General features: G+C 38.5%; 1 protein-coding gene across 12 annotated transcripts in view; it reads right to left on the reverse strand.

Moving 5' to 3' along the window:
• AHI1 (Abelson helper integration site 1) overlaps positions 1–19242 on the reverse strand; it is a 226949-nt gene that overhangs the window by 14484 nt on the left and 193223 nt on the right. For 6 of the 12 annotated variants that reach the window (XM_030809724.1, XM_030809721.1, XM_030809720.1 and 3 more), the window contains one exon: positions 3094–3152. In XM_030809724.1, coding sequence (XP_030665584.1) covers positions 3094–3152 — 59 coding nt within the window. Of the gene's footprint in view, positions 1–26; positions 88–3093; positions 3153–5312; positions 5419–19242 lie in introns of those variants that run through there. The other 6 variants (XR_004029367.1, XR_004029366.1, XR_004029365.1 and 3 more) reach the window with 3 other exon arrangements.

Below are 19242 nucleotides of genomic sequence, written 5' to 3' on the forward strand. Positions count from 1 at the left end.
AGACAAAAGCTCAATTGAAGCCTTACCTTCATCTAGAGGCCTTCTCTAGCTATGCATATTCCTCCTGCCTTCTCATTCAGCTCTCTTCTGTAATTACAATTTGCATCACATCATTTTGCACCTAATTATATAATTGGTTGCCTTCTAAATGCTTCTTATTTCTATTTCCTCATCTGACCTGTAATGCTTCTTTAATATCTCTCAATGCATTTAGCTCACTGCTGAGCACACTGTGAGGTCACACACACGACAATAAATGCCTTTAATTTTAGAAATTGGGGGTGGGATGAGGGTTAAAAAAAGGCAGAAAATGGATAATAAAAGTAAAAATTTAGAAGAAAAGTGGCGAGTAGCAGGATTATTTTAGAAAAAAAATGTGGACTATAAACTACCTCTTCATAAATGAAAGAACCTGGAATGGTTATTTTAAAGATGGAAAAAAATATACAGTGGAGTGACAGGATGCTTGGAATTGACATTTATAGCTGCACCATATTAAGAAGAGATTTCATTCATTTAGTTCAGATTTCAGGGTTTATAAAGAAAAGACTTTAATATGATTAACTATATGAATTAACCTCTCTCTGAACAAAGCTGTTAATGAAATAAAGGATGCTATGTTAAAAAAAACCCAACAAAATTCAATACAGGCTATATTAGTAACGACGGAACATTAATACTACTTGTTAAGGATGACAGCATATTTATAGCAGCCTCATTACCAACTCTGACTTAGGCAGTAGATAATATATGAAGAACATCATGGGGCATGCAGTACATGTACAAAATGTAGAAGTTTAAGATTTTCAGGAAAATACCTTTGTTAAATTAACCTATAGAAGTTTCTTCTAGATACCTTAAAAAAGAGAATGTAACTTTACTAAAATGTGTATAAATTGCTTGCACAGAAGTGACTGACATTTCTCAAAAAAAAAAAAAAAATTCAAGTGGAAAGTAATAAGAGGCTGTCTATGTGGCTCATTTACATATATTGGTCAACCAACTAATAAGCAAAAGTTACAAACTGAAAGGCAGGGCTGCAAAGAAACAAAAAATTAGCTTCTGTCCATTTACTTGGGTACAAGAAACTCATTTAGGTAAATCAAAGAAATGACTTCTTTGTACGTGCTGGGCTCTAGTGTTTCCACCATCAACTCGCCTACAGTTTTCAAGTCATGAGAAATCTATCTTAATTCATCCTTACTTCTAAGAAATTGTAAGTAGGGAAAGTCCAAAAGCTTTAGATGAACTTGGGCATTTAGACATATCTGAACTTCTCATGAAAATTTTTATTTTCAGAAGCATCTTCAAAAAGAGAAGTTAAACTATACTGACATCCTTTAGAAGCCGAGATGTTTGTGAGGTTTTATTGAACTTTAATCTGGAGGGCATGACATGGATCTCTGTATCTCGTGAAAACTGGTATAAAATGTAGACTGAGTGAGGAGTATGTAGCAGACATTTTTTCATTTGCATAATATTAAGTAAAAAGTTCTAAAAATTTTTATGAAACATGTTCAAAGACACCAAAATCACTGTTCCCATGATGTGTTAAACATGGTCATTTTTTTTGGTTGTTGAAACAGTCTATCCTTATTGTTTCTAGTGTATTTTGTTGTCGAGTATACGCTCCTTAGGGTCAGTGACTGTTTATCTACTATTATGTAAAATTTTAAATGTCCAGAGACTGGAACTAAAAACATATCTGACTGATAACAGTAAAACAAGAAACTATAAAAGCTGGAGAGATTATAGAAAGAATTTCTAAGGTATCTTCTAGATCATGATTCTGTGATTCTTAAAAATTACATTTGTCTTTCATCTGTACAATGAAATATGTCTGGTTAAATGCTGCATGATTTTATTAGACAATTCCTGTAAATAACTGTCATCTGAATCAGAATTTTTGTACTGGAAGAGACATATTATTCTTCAAATTGCCAAAGCATATAGCAGGGTTAACTTGAACAAATATTTTCCCCAAGGAAGCTCAGCAGGGATTGTCTGTGCGCATGTGTGAGTAAGCAAGCACCCAGCAATGTATGTGGGGGTGGTGGTGATGGGATGGGAGGGTTATGATAGCTAAGCTGTTCAAGACTGTCACATTTCTGTTTTATTTTGTTAGTAATGTAATTTGAATATAAAATTTGGACATAATGTTAGGTCCAAAAGATAATCTAAAATGATAAAAATTGAGAAATATTTTGGGAATGCTTTGATGTGAAATTTTTTTTTGAGGTAAAAGAGTGACTTTTGATGGGTACATTAAGTGACACAGCAAGTACTAATTAAAAATCTAAAAACTTTCCAGAGTTCTTTTAAAATAAATACTTCAAAATAAATTACCCAAATACATTAAGCATTTATAGAAAATATATAATGACAATGTTCCGCTTATTAGCTTTTTTCTTAATGCTTCAAAAAAGGCATTCATAATTTTACTTTTAACAAATCATTCACTTGTTTTCAGTTAATGTTATTTCAAAATAGTACTCAAATAAAAATAAATGACAAAATAGGTCCTCTAAAGTTTTGTGTGATACTAGTTTAATAGGATTTCTTATAACTTTGTAATAATGCACATTCTCAGAGTCCAACTATTAAAATATTCATAGTTTAAACAGCCGGGCGTGGTGGCTCATGCCTGTAATTCCAGTACTTTGGGAAGCCGAGGCAGGTGGTTCACCTGAGGTCAGGAGTTCAAGACCAGCCTGGCCAACATGGTGAAACCCTGTCTCTACTAAAAATACAAAAATTAGCCGGCGGTAGTGGCACATGCCTGTAATCCCAGCTACTTGGGAGGCTGAGGCAGGAGAACTGCTTGAGACCAGGAGGTGGAGGTTGCAGTGAGCTGAGACTGCGCCACTGCACTCCAGCCTGGGTGACAGAGCAAGACTCTGTCACCAAAAAAAAACAAAAAAAAAAAAAGAAAAGAAAAAAAAATTCATAAACAAGCTAAACTCCTTTAAAATCAACTATGTGAAATTTAACTTATAGTTTGATAATGTTATAAAAATGAGAAATGGAGAAATTGTCCTTAAAAGAAAACCCCAACCATTTATCACTGCAAATTATTTTGAAGAAGTTGCTTACTGTGTTATAGATTCTGAGCCTAGTTTGAAGTCCTGGGACTTGTTCTTATTGATTGATTGCTGTGGAAAAAAAGGAAAAACAAGTAGTCAGTAAAAAATGAGAAAAGACAACACAGTCAATATTCACATGCTGAAAACCCACCAACTTCCTGAATGGGGAGAGAATATGCCTGTTCTGAACAGGAATATCTATGCCCATCCTGAACATATACTGTCTATCAGGACAATATATTTGCTCCCATGAAAAACCAAGGAAGTAGTTCTCCAGAGAGTTTAAGCACTCTTTATAAGTAAAGTCAGCTTTCAGGTATATGTGACAAAAAGAAAAAAAAAAAATCAGTTGTGAATCGGTTTAAATTAATCTCCCAATACAATGTAGTATATTACTTAAGCTCTAAATACATCTTTCAGCCTGCATCTTTCCTTCATATTCTTTATCGTACACTCTACATTTTCATAGTGATACGCATTGAACTGTATGCAAGAGTTTGAATTTGAAAGCTCTTTAAATCTACAAAATGTGTTCAGTATATCTTGTTTTATTAATGGCACCTTTGTGAGAAAAACAATAAGCACTTTCAAGGGTACCAAATTATACCCTGAGCATTGGATACTTCCTTTAGAATCTGAAACATTAACTTCAAATTAAAGTATACTGTGGGAAATTGAGTTTGATATGATATATAATATTCTATAAATCAACCTAATGTTGCTATAAAATGAATTGCAATTTTTTTTTAGAGATAATCACATGTTATGGAAAGGATCCGTTTAACACTCACAAAGAAAATATGAATTGTTACTATGTTGAAGTTCAATAATATACAAATGAAAGAGATATACCATATGTTCCTAATTATTTCAGTAATCCAGAAAACATAAAAACAAAATGAAATGAAAGAAAAGGAATAGAACCTTCTCTTTCAGTCTTGTTTGAGTAACTGCTTTCCCAGTGTTATCTCTACTGAAGCTTGTTTGGCCTTTTTAGATTTCCTTCTTCACAATCAGATTTCTGCAAGATCATTCTTCGGCAAGATTTGGCACTATCTTTAAACAAGCATTACTTTTCTTACAGATTTCAAGAGGACATTATGCTTTTCTGGTAATTATATGATTATTACTGCTAGCTGTATAGCTTTAAGTCAAGCACAGTAAAAACAAGAATTAAAGAGCAAGGAGACTTTGTGGTGAAAGGTAAGTGTTGTAACAGGTGACCCATTTGGTAGAACAACAAAAGAACCCATGACATCTTAATTTTTCTCCACCAGTGGAATTGCTCTGACTCAGTTAAAACGTGTTTGGGAAAAAAGTACATACACACGGGAAATTTCAGATTCAACTACTAATTCAGACTGCCCTCATCCAATAGAGCAATAAGCAAAGAAAATCATCAAAACCTCAGAAAGCACCATCATAACAGAAATTATCTTGTTTCTTCCCAGACTTGTGAAATAAATTCTAAACACAGCAATCAAATTAAATGTGAAATGTTTTATTCTTTTCTTTTTTTTAAGAGATGGGGTCATGCTTTGTTGCTCAGGCTGGAGTACAGTGGCATGATCATAGCTCACTGTAGCCTTGAACTCCTGGGCTCAAGCAATCCTCCTGCCTCAGCCTTCTGAGTTGCTGGGATTACAGGTGTGCGCCTCCATGTCCAGCTATTCTTTACAAGGTCTCGGTATCATTTTTATCTCTTTGCCCATGGTAAGACCAGCATCTTACCATCAATATAGGTATGTATGAAACTTGATAAAACTTTTCAAAAAATAACTCAACATAAGGGCTCTAATCAGAAATTCTCATCAATTTGAACCTATTCCAGAGGCTGAGGGGAGAGAAGTCATACTGAACTGTATACCAGTGTTAAGCCAATGTTACTTTTAATTATTTTTTGTTATCCTGAAAAATGAATAACAATATGTTGCCATGTGCAGGTCTTGCCAATTCTGCTAAGTCTGTTCATGTGAAATGGATACTGTGATATCCTCAGAAAGTTTGTTTTAGGTATGTTAAACATGGTCCCTGCCATCTTTTCTACTGTGTATTCCTATCACTGGCATACCCAAATCCTTTTTAATGATGCAGAGGCAGCTTAGCCTGTGTTCAAATTATATGATTCCTAAGTTAATAGGGGTTCCACATTACAAAGTTTACCACTTACTTGAAAAGGACACTTACTTAACTAGGACCAATATTTGACTTCTAAACACCTTTACTCACTCATTTCTTGGTCTCAGCAGCAGTACGTCATATAGGTAGTTACTCATGGAGGCAGAAGCAGGGGGAAGAAGGAGGTGTCTCTGTGAGCTGTTTTGTTTTATTTTACCTTTAAACAAAAAAGCCCCCAAGGCTGGTGTGCAATCAGCCCGCAAATAGCCCCCACCATCGACAAGGCCAAAGAACATGACTGCCCTTCTTTCCACGCACACTTCTCAGAAAGTTGTTTTATGACTTTGTTTCCTCTTCATGGATATCATTGATTTAGAGAGGAGGGGATGAAGAGAGGAAAAATGAGCAAAGCAAAAGTGATGAGTGAAAGGACCAGAATCTAGAGACTTGTGCTTTCCAAACCCTCACAACTTGTTAGTGATGCTTTTAAATTTAAATGCAATGAGAGTTAACATAAAATAAATCATTAATGGAATGATTAAATGCTTCCACTGATTATGTGGAAATTTATAAGGAAGAAAACAACTCATAGATAGTTTTGTAAAAGAGAAATGGGCTATGCAAACAATTCCCCCAAATATTTTTATAAACTTGAAGAATGAATATAAAATTAGGTTAATGTTCAATCAATGTATGTTACATCTAGCACACGAGATTTAAATAAGGCAAATTTATGACACAGTATAGTTCTATTTTTACATGCGGCTTATATACCTCATGATAGATATACCTTTTCCATGTAACTTCATAGTTTGTTTATATCTACTTTGTAGGAGTTTTTAAAAAAAGGATGCAAGAAAGGAAAAACAACTAAGGTTGGTGCTTCCATTCGTGTCTTGGTTCTGTCATTAACTCTATGTGGCCTGAGTAAACCACTTAGCCTCTCTTGGGGTCTTTTTTTTTTTTTTTTACTTGAAAATAGATGAGGGTTCAAAATAAAAACATAAGCATCATAGCACCATTCTCTTATTTTACAGACCAGGAATTGGAGGCCCAGAGTTACCAAGGTTATAGAAGTAGTCTGAAGGTTATACTAATGTTTTTCAAACTGATTTAATGGCAAAACTATTTTCAATACAATTTTATTCAAAAGGCTCATGTATAAATATGTGAAAGAAGAATTACTCTGGGTGAAACTAGGTTTGCATGGCCTGGCACCCCCTACTTCCCAATCCTATGCCCCCAGATCCCTGAGGAATAGGGCTCTATAAATGACAGTTTACAAACTATTGGAGTATACAAGCTCTAAACAAGACTAGAAAGGTTTCTTTCATTGCTACAACTCTGTTTCCAGGAGCACAATTTTAGGATTTTAAATATTCACATAAGTTTGAAGTTTTCTTTGACTTTAGAATGTATGTACGTATATATTTGTTTATTCACTTACTTTCTAATTTGAGACAGGATCTCGCTGTCACTCAGGCTGGAGTGCAGTGGCGTGATCATAGCTCACTATGGCCTTGACCTCCTGGGCTCAGGCCAACCTGTGGGCTCAGGCCAATCTGTGGCCTCAGTCTCTTGAGTAGCTGGGACTACAGGTGCATGCCATCATGTCTAATTTTTTTTTGATTTTTTAGTAGAGATGAGGTTTCACTATATCGTCCAGGTTAGCCTTAAACTCCTGGCCTCAAGCAATCCTCCTGCCCCAGCTTCCCAAAGTGCTAGAATTATGGGCATGAGCCACCAGGCCCGGCCTGATTTCAGAATTACTGATAATGTATCTGGTTTACTTGATGTTAAATCCTCCAATTATAATGCTCTTCTTTAAGGGAAAAAATTCTTCTGTATTAAGATGCAGTTTCTAGAAGCATACTGTAACAAAAAGTGAAGACCGCCGGGTGTGGTGGCTCACACCTGTAATCCCAGCACTTTGGGAGGCCAAGGCAGGGAGATCACAAGGTCAGGAGTCCAAGACCAGCCTGGCCAACATAGTGAAACCCCGGTTGCTACTAAAAATGCAAAAATTGGCCGGGTGTGGTGGCGGGCACCTGTAATCCCAGTTACTCGGGAGGCTGAGGCAGGAGAATTGCTTGAACCCAGGAGGTGGAGGTTGCAGTGAGTCAAGATTGTGCCACGGCACTCCAACCTGTGAGACAGAGCGAGATTCCATCTCCAAAAAATGAAGACCATCCTGATCACGATTTGTAGTTTTGGATACTAATTGTGCCAATTAAAAACAGTAACAAATACTTATCTGTGGGGCAGCATAATTAGGAGGGTGTTTTGGAAGATAAGGCAAAATAGGTGAGAAAGTCTATTTAATCTTTGAGGGGTGAGACCTAGGTAAAAACTTATGAGATTTGGACTTTATAGACAAATATGGAGCCAACTAAGATTTATGCACTGGTAAGTCACATGATTTGTTTTCTATTTTAGGAAAGTATCTTCAGGAGGCAGGTAAAAGGTGCAATGAAGACTGAAGAATGAGAGAATGGATACTGTTATCAGCAGAGACCAGAAGGCTGTATACCAGGCAGTGGCTGTTACACGGAAATATCCTTCCCAAGTTCGTTCCCTTCAATTCACTCTAAAAAAAAATGGCATTCCTTAAGGCCTCGTCTTCTACCCTTTGTCATTTTCATTCTTTTTTTTTTTTTTTTTTGACTTTTCTCAATGTTCTTTTTTTTTTTTTTTTATTATACTTTAGGGTTTTAGGGTACATGTGCACAATGTGCAGGTTTGTTACATATGTATCCATGTGCCATGTTGATTTCCTGCACCCATTAACTCGTCATTTAGCATTAGGTGTATCTCCTAATGCTGTCCCTCCCCCCTCCCCCAACCCCACAACGGTCCCCGGAGTGTGATGTTCCCCTTCCTGTGTCCATGAGTTGTCATTGTTCAATTCCCACCTATGAGTGAGAACATGCGGTGTTTGGTTTTTTGTCCTTGCGATAGTTTACTGAGAATGATGTTTTCCAGTTTCATCCATGTCCCTACAAAGGACACGAACTCATCATTTTTCATGGCTGCATAGTATTCCATGGTGTATATGTGCCACATTTTCTTAATCCAGTCTATCGTTGTTGGACATTTGGGTTGGTTCCAACTCTTTGCTATTGTGAATAGTGCCGCAATAAACATACGTGTGCATGTGTCTTTAAAGCAGCATGATTTATAGTCCTTTGGGTATATACCCAGTAATGGGATGGCTGGGTCAAATGGTATTTCTAGTTAGAGATCCCTGAGGAATCGCCACACTGACTTCCACAATGGTTGAACTAGTTTACAGTCCCACCAACAGTGTAAAAGTGTTCCTATTCTCCACATCCTCTCCAGCACCTGTTGTTTCCTGATTTTTAATGATGGCCATTCTAACTGGTGTGAGATGGTATCTCACTGTGGTTTTGATTTGCATTTCTCTGATGGCCAGTGATGATGAGCATTTCTTCATGTGTTTTCTGGCTGCATAAATGTCTTCTTTTGAGAAGTGTCTGTTCATGTTCTCTGCCCACTTTTTGATGGGGTTGTTTGTTTTTTTCTTGTAAATTTGTTTGAGTTCATTGTAGATTCTGGATATTAGCCCTTTGTCAGATGAGTAGGTTGCAAAAATTTTCTCCCATTCTGTAGGTTGCCTGTTCATTCTGATGATAGTTTCTTTTGCTGTGCAGAAGCTCTTTAGTTTAATGAGATCCCATTTGTCGATTTTGGCTTTTGTTGCCATTGCTTTTGGTGTTTTAGACATGAAGTCCTTGCCCATGCCTATGTCCTGAATGGTATTGCCTAGGTTTTCTTGTAGGATTTTAATGGTTTTAGGTCTAACATATAAGTCTTTAATCCATCTTGAATTAATTTTTGTATAAGGTGTAAGGAAGGGATCCAGTTTCAGCTTTCTACATATGGCTAGCCAGTTTTCCCAGCACCATTTATTAAATAGGGAATCCTTTCCCCATTTCTTGTTTTTGTCAGGTTTGTCAAAGATCAGATAGTTGTAGCTATGCGGCATCATTTCTGAGGGCTCTGTTCTGTTCCATTGATCTATGTCTCTGTTGTGGTACCAGTACCATGCTGTTTTGGTTACTGTAGCCTTGTAGTATAGTTTGAAGTCAGGTAGCGTGATGCCTCCAGCTTTGTTCTTTTGGCTTAGGGTTGACTTGGCGATGCGGGCTCTTTTTTGGTTCCATATGAACTTTAGTTTTTTTCCAATTCTGTGAAGAAAGTCATTGGTAGCTTGATGGGGATGGCATTGAATCTATAAATTACCTTGGGCAGTATGGCCATTTTCACGATATTGATTCTTCCAACCCATGAGCATGGAATGTTCTTCCATTTGTTTGTATCCTCTTTTATTTCATTGAGCAGTGGTTTGTAGTTCTCCTTGAAGAGGTCCTTCACATCCCTTGTAAGTTGGATTCCTAGGTATTTTATTCTCTTTGAAGCAATTGTGAATGGGAGTTCACTCATGATTTGGCTCTCTGTTTGTCTGTGATTGGTGTACAAGAATGCTTGTGATTTTTGTACATTAATTTTGTATCCTGAGACTTCGCTGAAGTTGCTAATCAGCTTAAGGAGATTTTGGGCTGAGACAATGGGGTTTTCTAGATATACAATCATGTCATCTGCAAACAGGGACAATTTGACTTCCTCTTTTCCTAATTGAATACCCTTTATTTCCTTCTCCTGCCTGATTGCTCTGGCCAGAACTTCCAGCACTATGTTGAATAGGAGCGGTGAGAGAGGGCATTCCTGTCTTGTGCCAGTTTTCAGAGGGAATGCTTCCAGTTTTTGCCCATTCAGTATGATATTGGCTGTGGGTTTGTCGTAGATAGCTCTTATTATTTTGAGATACGTCCCATCAATACCTAATTTATTGAGAGTTTTTAGCATGAAGGGTTGTTGAATTTTGTCAAAGGCCTTTTCTGCATCTATTGAGATAATCATGTGGTTTTTGTCTTTGGTTCTGTTTATATGCTGGATTACATTTATTGATTTGCGTATGTTGAACCAGCCTTGCATCCCAGGGATGAAGCCCACTTGATCATGGTGGATAAGCTTTTTGATGTGCTGCTGGATTCGGTTTGCCAGTATTTTATTGAGGATTTTTGCATCAATGTTCATCAAGGATATTGGTCTGAAATTCTCTTTTTTGGTTATGTCTCTGCCAGGTTTTGGTATCAGGACGATGCTGGCTTCATAAAATGTGTTAGGGAGGATTCCCTCTTTTTCTATTGATTGGAATAGTTTCAGAAGGAATGGTACCAGTTCCTCCTTGTACCTCTGGTAGAATTCAGCTGTGAATCCATCAGGTCCTGGACTCTTTTTGGTTGGTAAGCTATTGATTATTGCCACAATTTCAGAACCTGTTATTGGTCTATTCAGAGATTCAGCTTCTTCCTGGTTTAGTCTTGGGAGGGTGTATTTGTCGAGGAATTTATCCATTTCTTCTAGTTTTTCTAGTTGATTTGCATAGAGGTGTTTGTAGTATTCTCTGATGGTAGATTGTATTTCTGTGGGATCGGTGGTGATATCCCCTTTTTCGTTTTTTATTGCATCTATTTGATTCTTCTCTCTTTTCTTCTTTATTAGTCTTGCTAGCGGTCCATCAATTTTGTTGATCTTTTCAAAAAACCAGCTCCTGGATTCATTAATTTTTTGAAGGGTTTTTTGTGTCTCTATTTCCTTCAGTTCTGCTCTGATTTTAGTTATTTCTAGCCTTCTGCTAGCTTTTTAATGTGTTTGCTCTTGCTTTTCTAGTTCTTTTAATTGTGATGTTAGGGTGTCAATTTTGGATCTTTCCTGCTTTCTCTTGTGGGCATTTAGTGCTATAAATTTCCCTCTACACACTGCTTTGAATGTGTCCCAGAGATTCTGGTATGTTGTGTCTTTGTTCTCGTTGGTTTCAAAGAACATCTTTATTTCTGCCTTCATTTCATTATGTACCCAATAGTCATTCAGGAGCAGGTTGTTCAGTTTCCATGTAGTAGAGCGGTTTTGAGTGAGTTTCTTAATCCTGAGTTCTAGTTTGATTGCACTGTGGTCTGAGGGACAGTTTGTTATAATTTCTGTTCTTTTACGTTTGCTGAGGAGAGCTTTACTTCCAACTATGTGGTCAATTTTGGAATAGGTGTGGTGTGGTGCTGAAAAAAATGTATATTCTGTTGACTTGGGGTGGAGAGTTCTGTAGATGTCTATTAGGTCCACTTTATGTAGAGCTGAGTTCAATTCCTGGATATCCTTGTTAACTTTCTGTCTCGTTGATCTGTCTAATGCTGACAGTGGGGTGTTAAAATCTCCCATTATTATTGTGTGGGAGTTTAAGTCCCTTTGTAGGTCACTGAGGACTTGCTTTATGAATCTGGGTGCTCCTGTGTTGGGTGCATATATATTTAGGATAGTTAGCTCTTCTTGTTGAATTGATCCCTTTACCATTATGTAATGATGGCCTTCTTTGTCTCTTTTGATCTTTGTTGGTTTAAAGTCTATTTTATCAGAGACTAGGATTGCAACCCCTGCCTTTTTTTGTTTTCCAGTTGCTTGATAGATCTTCCTCCATCCCTTTATTTTGAGTCTATGTGTGTCTCTGCATGTGAGATGGGTTTCCTGAATACAGCACACTGATGGGTCCTGACTCCTTATCCAGTCTGCCAGTCTGTGTCTTTTGATTGGAGCATTTAGCCCATTTACATTTAACGTTAATATTATTATGTGTGAATCTGATCCTGTCATTATGATGTTAGTTGGTTATTTTGCTTGTTAGTTGCTATAGTTTCTTCCTAGCCTCGATGGTCTTTACAATTTGGCATGTTTTTGCAGTGGCTGGTACTGGTTGTTCCTTTCCATGTTTAGTGCTTCCTTCAGGAGCTCTTTTAGGGCAGGCCTGGTGGTGACAAAATCACTCAGCGTTTGCTTGTCTGTAAAGTATTTTATTTCTCCTTCACTTATGAAGCTTAGTTTGGCGGGATAGGAAATTCTGGGTTGAAAATTCTTTTCTTTAAGAATGTTGAATATCGGCCCCCACTCTCTTCTGGCTTGTAGAGTTTCTGCTGAGAGATCAGCTGTTAGTCTGATGGGCTTCCCTTTGTGGGTAACCCGACCTTTCTCTCTGGCTGCCCTTAACATTTTTTCCTTCATTTCAACTTTGGTGAATCTGATAATTATGTGTCTTGGAGTTGCCCTTCTCGAGGAGTATCTTTGTGGCGTTCTCTGTATTTCCTGAATCTGAATGCTGGCCTGCCTTGCTAGATTGGGGAAGTTCTCCTGGATAATATCTTGCAGAGTGTTTTCCAACTTGGTTCCATTCTCCCCATCATTTTCAGGTACACCAATCAGACGTAGGTTTGGTCTTTTCACATAGTCCCAAATTTCTTGGAGGCTTTGTTCATTTCTTTTTATTCTTTCTTCTCTAAACTTCCCTTCTCTCTTCATTTCATTCATTTCATCTTCCATCAGCGATACCCTTTCTTCCAGTTGATCGCATCTGCTACTGAGGCTTCTGCAATCTTCGCGTAGTTCTCGAAACTTGGCTTTCAGCTCCATCAGCTCCTTTAAGCCCTTCTCTCCATTGGTTATTCTAGTTATCCATTCTTCTAATTTTTTTTCAAAGTTTTTAACTTCTTTGCTATTGTTTTGAATTTCCTCTCGTAGCTCAGAGTAGTTTGATCGTCTGAAGCCTTCTTCTCTCAACTCATCAAAGTCATCCTCCATCCAGCTTTGTTCCGTTGCTGGTGAGGAACTGCGTTCCTTTGGAGGAGGAGAGGTGCTCTGTTTTTTAGAGTTTCCAGTTTTTTTGCTCTGTTTTTTCCCCATCTTTGTGGTTTTATCTACTTTTTGTCTTTGATGATGGTGATATACAGATGGGTTTTTGGTGTGGATGTCCTTTCTGTTTGTTAGTTTTCCTTCTACCAGACAGGACCCTCAGCTGCAAGTCTGTTGGAGTTTACTAGAGGTGCACTCCAGATCCTGTTTGGCTGGGTGTCAGCAGCGGTGGCTGCAGAACAGCGGATTTTCGTGAGACCACAAATTCAGCTGTCTGATAGTTCCTCTGAAAGTTTTGTCTCAGAGAAGTACCCGGTTGAATGAGGTGTCAGTCTGTCCCTACTGGGGGGTGCCTCCCAGTTAGGCTGCTCAGGGGTGAGGGAGCCACTTTAGGAGGCAGTCTGTCCGTTCTCAGATCTCCAGCTGCATGCTGGGAGAACCACTACTCTCTTCAAAGCTGTCAGTCAGACAGGGACATTTCAGTCTGTGGAAGTTTTTGCAGAGTTTTTGTTTGTCTGTGCCCTGCCCCCAGAGGTGGAGCCTACAGAGGCAGGCAGGCCTCCTTGAGCTGTGGTGGGCTCCACCCAGTTCGAGCTTCCTGGCTGCTTTGTTTACCTAAGCAAGCCTGGGCAATGGCGGGCGCCCCTCCCCGAGCCTCGCTGCCGCCTCGCAGCTTGATCTCAGACTGCTGTGCTAGCAATTAGCAAGACTCCGTGGGCACAGGACCCTCCTAGCCAGGTGCGGGACACAATCTCCTAGTGTGCCGTTTTCCAGGCCCGTTGGAAAAACGCAGTATTAGGATGGGACTGACCCGATATTCCAGGTGCCGTCTGCTTCCCCTTTCTTTGACTAGGAAAGGGAACTCCCTGACCCCTTGCGCTTCCCAAGTGAGGCAATGCCTCGCCCTGCTTCGGCTCGCACACAGTGCGCTTCACCGACTGTCCTGCACCCACTGTTAGGCACTCCCTAGTGAGATGAAACCGGTACCTCAAGCAGAAATGCAGAAATCACCCGTCTTCTGTGTCGCTGGGGCTGGGAGCTGGAGACCGGAGCTGTTCCTATTCGGCCATCTTGGCTCCACCCCTCATTTTCATTCTTGACACCTCTATTCCCATGGATTCAGATATCAAGTTTTCTTCAGAATGTAACAACTTAGCAATGGTTAGTTTTCAGCAAAGCAAGTTTAAATATAGCAATTTTTCTGAAAATATACTTGGATTCATAAATTTTAATCCAAACTATCTTGCAAATATGAGTTTTCAGCAAATCTCTCTTAAGCCTCATAGATGCCTGCAAGGTATCTGCAATTGGCTGTTGCAGGTGCTATGAACTTTACAGGTCTCAAATTGAAGTCCTTCCTATATTCTTACACACTGAGATGTTTCAATTAGAAAGTCAGAATTCTTTTCCTTCACATGGATTTAGTCATCAATTCCTAGCTCCTTATTATTTTTGGCTTGAATTATTGCAACAGCCCCTTCTGGTCTTACTTCTTTCAGTAGGCTTTTCCCAGTCTTTCAGAGCTTCTAGAAGGAGCTTTTGAAACAACCAATATGATCAGGTCATCCCCTTGCTTTAAATATTTGATGGCTCCTTACCACCTTCAGGATAAAATTCACCTCCTTAACCTGCCAGCCAAGGACCTCCTCAATCCCGTCCACTTGTTAAGTCCAGCTTTTTCTGCTTTCTACCTTGCATCCTAAGCTGCAGCCATTATGAAACATTTCTGGCCACAGTAGGCTTTTGCACATGCTGTTTCTAATGCCTCAAATGAATCCTCCCACCCACCCAGCTCCTCTTAAAACCTAATTCATCCACTTCTCACCACATGGTCTCATAGTTTCCCTTCACCGTCCTTTTATTGCTTTTATGTTTCATTTTGTGACTCTCTGATTAAAGTTACTTTCACCTGTTAGACGTACGTTCCATAAGTGCAAGGACTATTTTTGTTTTATTGACCATTATACCATCCAGACTGTCTTCTACTACAGTGCACGGAAAACCAGCAGGCACTCAAAGTATGTGTTAAATGAATAAATAAAAATGCCAATGCTGGTAGGTGAGTGGGGATGGGGATCACTGATTGAATAAGGACCAGAAGAATGTGAGAAAGGAAAATGACCAAAAGCACAACTGGAGAGGTCTGCCATAGAAAGGAAAAGCAGTTCCTTCTCTGATACCCGAAAACAGCTGCAGGAGGGTAAAATTACAGAAATATAGAGAAAGTAGGGATGAAAATGTGAGGGGATTCATATTATATGGGCTCTCTTCAAGAAAGCAGAAGACCAAGTCAACTTGGAGTAAGAAATCAGCAGCTTGAGTGAGAAATGTGGACATTCTTTTCTGACCTGCTGCTGTAGAGAATGGGGTAGAGTCAGTAGGGAAGAACAAAAAAGATGACCAAGACCACGGGCCTCATGAGGTAGGTAATCACAAATCTCATGAAGAAACAGTGTCAATACAATACTATAATTTTTACAAAAGCTATGATTTAATACCAGAGTAGAGGTGAGAAAAATGAGCAACTTGTCGTGCCCCCACCAATCCTGGGCACTAGTGAAAGAAATGGACAACTAAATGTCCCCCCACCAGGCGTGAGGGTTGGTGAGACAAGTGAAACACTCCAAGTGCTACTGATGCATCTGGCATCATATTGCTAAATAACCCTGCTTTTATTTCCTAGTGGTCTGAGAGGCCTGGTTTGAGAAGAATGAAAACTGATGGCAGACAACCACGGAGGCAAGAAGCACCAGAATGCACTCCCTTTCTTAGAATTCCTGCAAACTGAAGGGTCATTTGGGTTACCCACTTCCTCTTTTGGGACTAAATTATTTCCTAATCTCTTATCACTAGGGAATAGTTCTTCCCAAACCAGGTCACCAAAATACAGTGGTGTGTAAGAGGTGGCTGCTTAAAAACGCCTATGGCAATGGGGAAGCAGTAAGAGAGGTAAAAAGAGAACAGACTCATTAAGTACAAAAAAATTCAAATAAAAGAGTAATAAAAGCAAATTTGTTCCAACACGTTGAAACATCTTTTATTTTATGCATGGCTTGTCTGAATAAAAGACACACTTAAATAAAAAAAAGTTCTTCCCTTTTTATGTACCTAAAGGGGAACCATATTAAAATGAGAGACCAATATGACCCATTATTGTGATTGCTAAGTAATTATAAAAATATTAGCATACAGTTGATTTTCCATAGTTTATGAAAAGATTAGCGTATGGTTAACTTCTGAAGCAAAGGAAATTAACATTAGTCAATAGATATCTAAATTTAATCATTAGACATTTTATATATACTCATCACTTTGAGTCTCACAAAGCTGGATATATCTTTATGTAAAATTCTTGTTTTTAAGTAGCGTAGTCTACAGCTCATATACCACTACTCATACACTGGCAGTTAATGGAATAATGTAAGCAAAATTACTTTACAGGATCTTAAAATGAAAAGTTTTTTATTTTACACTTATAAGTGTTTTTTCCTTTAATTACAATATTTATATTGTAATTTATATATATTATACATAAAAATTAAAATAGAGCAGTGGTTCTCAACTGGAGAGTGAGGGGTGATTTTGACCCCTGGAGAAATCTGGCCGTGTCTGAAAGACATTTTTGATTGTCACAAGTGGGAAGAGGTGCATCTAGTGGACAGAGGCCAACAATGGCACTAACCATGTTATAATGCACAGCATATTCCCAACAACAAAGAATTATCCAGCCCCAAATGCCAACAGTGCCGAGGTTGAGAAACCCTGGAATAGAATGGTTGACAAAACAAAGAGGATAGCAGAGTTAGGGTGATGGAGAACTTCCAAAAAAAGGTCATGCTGCTTGTCAAGTCAGAAGATACAACGACTGATACTAGTCAATTTGGCCACTGTCTAAAGGACAATTTATGACTAGGAATGATTGGTGGGAAGTTCTCTCAATAACATCTTTCACATTTTAGATTTGTAATAGACTTTTAGAGGGATGTTACTAATATTTAGGTTAATCCTCTGCTTTTTTTTTGTGACACAGAGTCTTGCTCTGTTGCCCAGACTTGAGTGCAGTAGCACGATCACTGTTCACTGCAGCCTCATCCTCTCAGGCTAAAGCGATCCTCCCACCTCAGCCTCCCAAGCAGCTGGGACTACAGATGCACACTACCATGCCTGGATAATTTTTGTATGTTTTATAGAGATGGGGTTTCACCATGTTGCCCAGGCTGGTCTCGAACTCCTGAGCTCAAGTGATCCATCCACCTTGGCCTCCCAAAATGCTAGGATTAAAAGCACGAGCCACTGTGCCCTGCCGAACCTTTGAAAAAACATCATGAAGAGCAAATATGTTACTTGATAAAAACAAGCCTTAGAATTTGAGAATTTACAGTATTCTCTAAGTTTTAACGGAAGATCTGTGTAAGAAAATGAGATGTGGCAGAGGCTGAGCTCAGAGACTCAAATCAGCTAAATAAGGAGTGGGTTGCTAAACAGAAAAGCAATTCATCCCTAGGTTATTCTGTCAAACTTTCAATTAACGAGAATTTAGGAAGATATCGAGGAAATGACACATTCCCTAAACCTTGTTTTGTAGTTAAACTACAGGGGGATTTTCTTATGTTCCCTTCATTTCAGAACCACTGGCAATTATCTAGGTACTGCCTTCAGGCTGGATAAACTGAGAAGATAAGCAGCCTGCAGGGTCTCACCTTGTAGAGAGTTAAGAGGGTCCTGGAAACATGGAGAGCACTTGCCCAAAGTGGCAAGCAACAGGGCTGTTGTGGGAGAAGAGACAAAGCAGGGGCTGAGGTACATATATCAAATACAATGGCAGAGGCACAGATGGAAAAGAAGCAGTCAGATGAGTTGCCAGACCTTCAAGAGAATCAAGGCCTTATAAGTTCCTTTCAGAGTAGGAGAGAGTCCCTATGAACTTCTCGAGGCTTTGAGATTCCTCTGTGTAGGTCATTTCGGGACTCTATTGTTGGGAGTGGAATCTGTGGGTGTGAGGTAAAGGTAACTCACACAGCCTTTGCTGTTACATCACTGGGATACCACCCACCTTCTTTATGGGACACTTATCTCTCTAGACTCCAGAATAACACGTATTTTTCAAATGTAAATAACATTTATATGAAATTAATACTTTTTATTCAAAACAGGTGTTATAAGTTATTGAAACAAATTATGGGGAAAGAAAAAACAATTAGTGCTATCTGCATTGAAATTCTTCAAGGGACACAAATAAGCACTTTAGTTTTTTTTTTTTTTGAGATGGAGTTTCACTCTTGTTGCCCAGCCTCGAGTGCAATGGCGTGATCTCGGCTCACTGCAATCTATGCCTCCTGAGATCAAGCGATTCTCCTGCCTCAGCCTCCCGAGTAGCTGAGATTACAGGCATGTGCCACCACACCCAGCTAATTTTGTATTTTTAGTAGAGACGGGGTTTCTCCATGTTGGTCAGGCTGGTATCAAACTCCCGACCTCAGGTGATCCACCTGCCTTGGCCTCCCAAAGTGCTGGGATTACAGACGTGAGCCACCGTGCCTGGCCGCATGTTAGTTTTAACTTACTTCTAAGGTAAGACTTCAGGTCAGTTTCATCACTATCCTTGAAATATATAAAGTTAGTTTTGATTCAGTTCTCTTCAGATAAAGAAAGAAAACTTCAAATACTACAAAAAGTTTAAAGCAAATCCAAGCATAAATTAATTTTATTAAATATAATGGAGATAAATCACTGTATTTTCTTTGATGAACAGAATTACTAAAGTAAAAAAATACAAATTGATATTATTCTTTAGCAATAGAAAAGAAGCAACAATTACGACCATATTTCCAATGATTTAGTGTATATTAACCAACTACTGGCTATTTGGAAAACCTGTTTCACCATAACAAAAATCTGCACTGTCTATTATAAATTTGTTGTTGGACTGAACATAATAATAAATCATATTATTCCTATGATTAACAATAATTCAGATTCATTCCTGTTATAGGGATCAGTAAATGGAAAAAAATTTTCTCTATAAAGTGATATTTGAAAATAGTGTTACACAACACAATTATTAGATACTTTGAAGACTAAGAAAAACACATGCACATTGAGGGCAATATATTTATTGCCTACCATTTTTCTGAGAGGCTGACAGATTCACCAATGTAAAATTTTGCGTGTGTGTGTGTTTGGCTGGAAGAGGAACTACCATGAAGTTATCTAATGCTTTTGGGTTCTCTGTTCTTGTTTTGAACTAGGCAAGAAAGCAGCTGTTCCTGAAAATAACTAGAGTGTA

The sequence above is a fragment of the Nomascus leucogenys genome, chromosome 3, assembly GCF_006542625.1.
Source record: "Nomascus leucogenys isolate Asia chromosome 3, Asia_NLE_v1, whole genome shotgun sequence".
NCBI lineage: Eukaryota > Metazoa > Chordata > Mammalia > Primates > Hylobatidae > Nomascus > Nomascus leucogenys.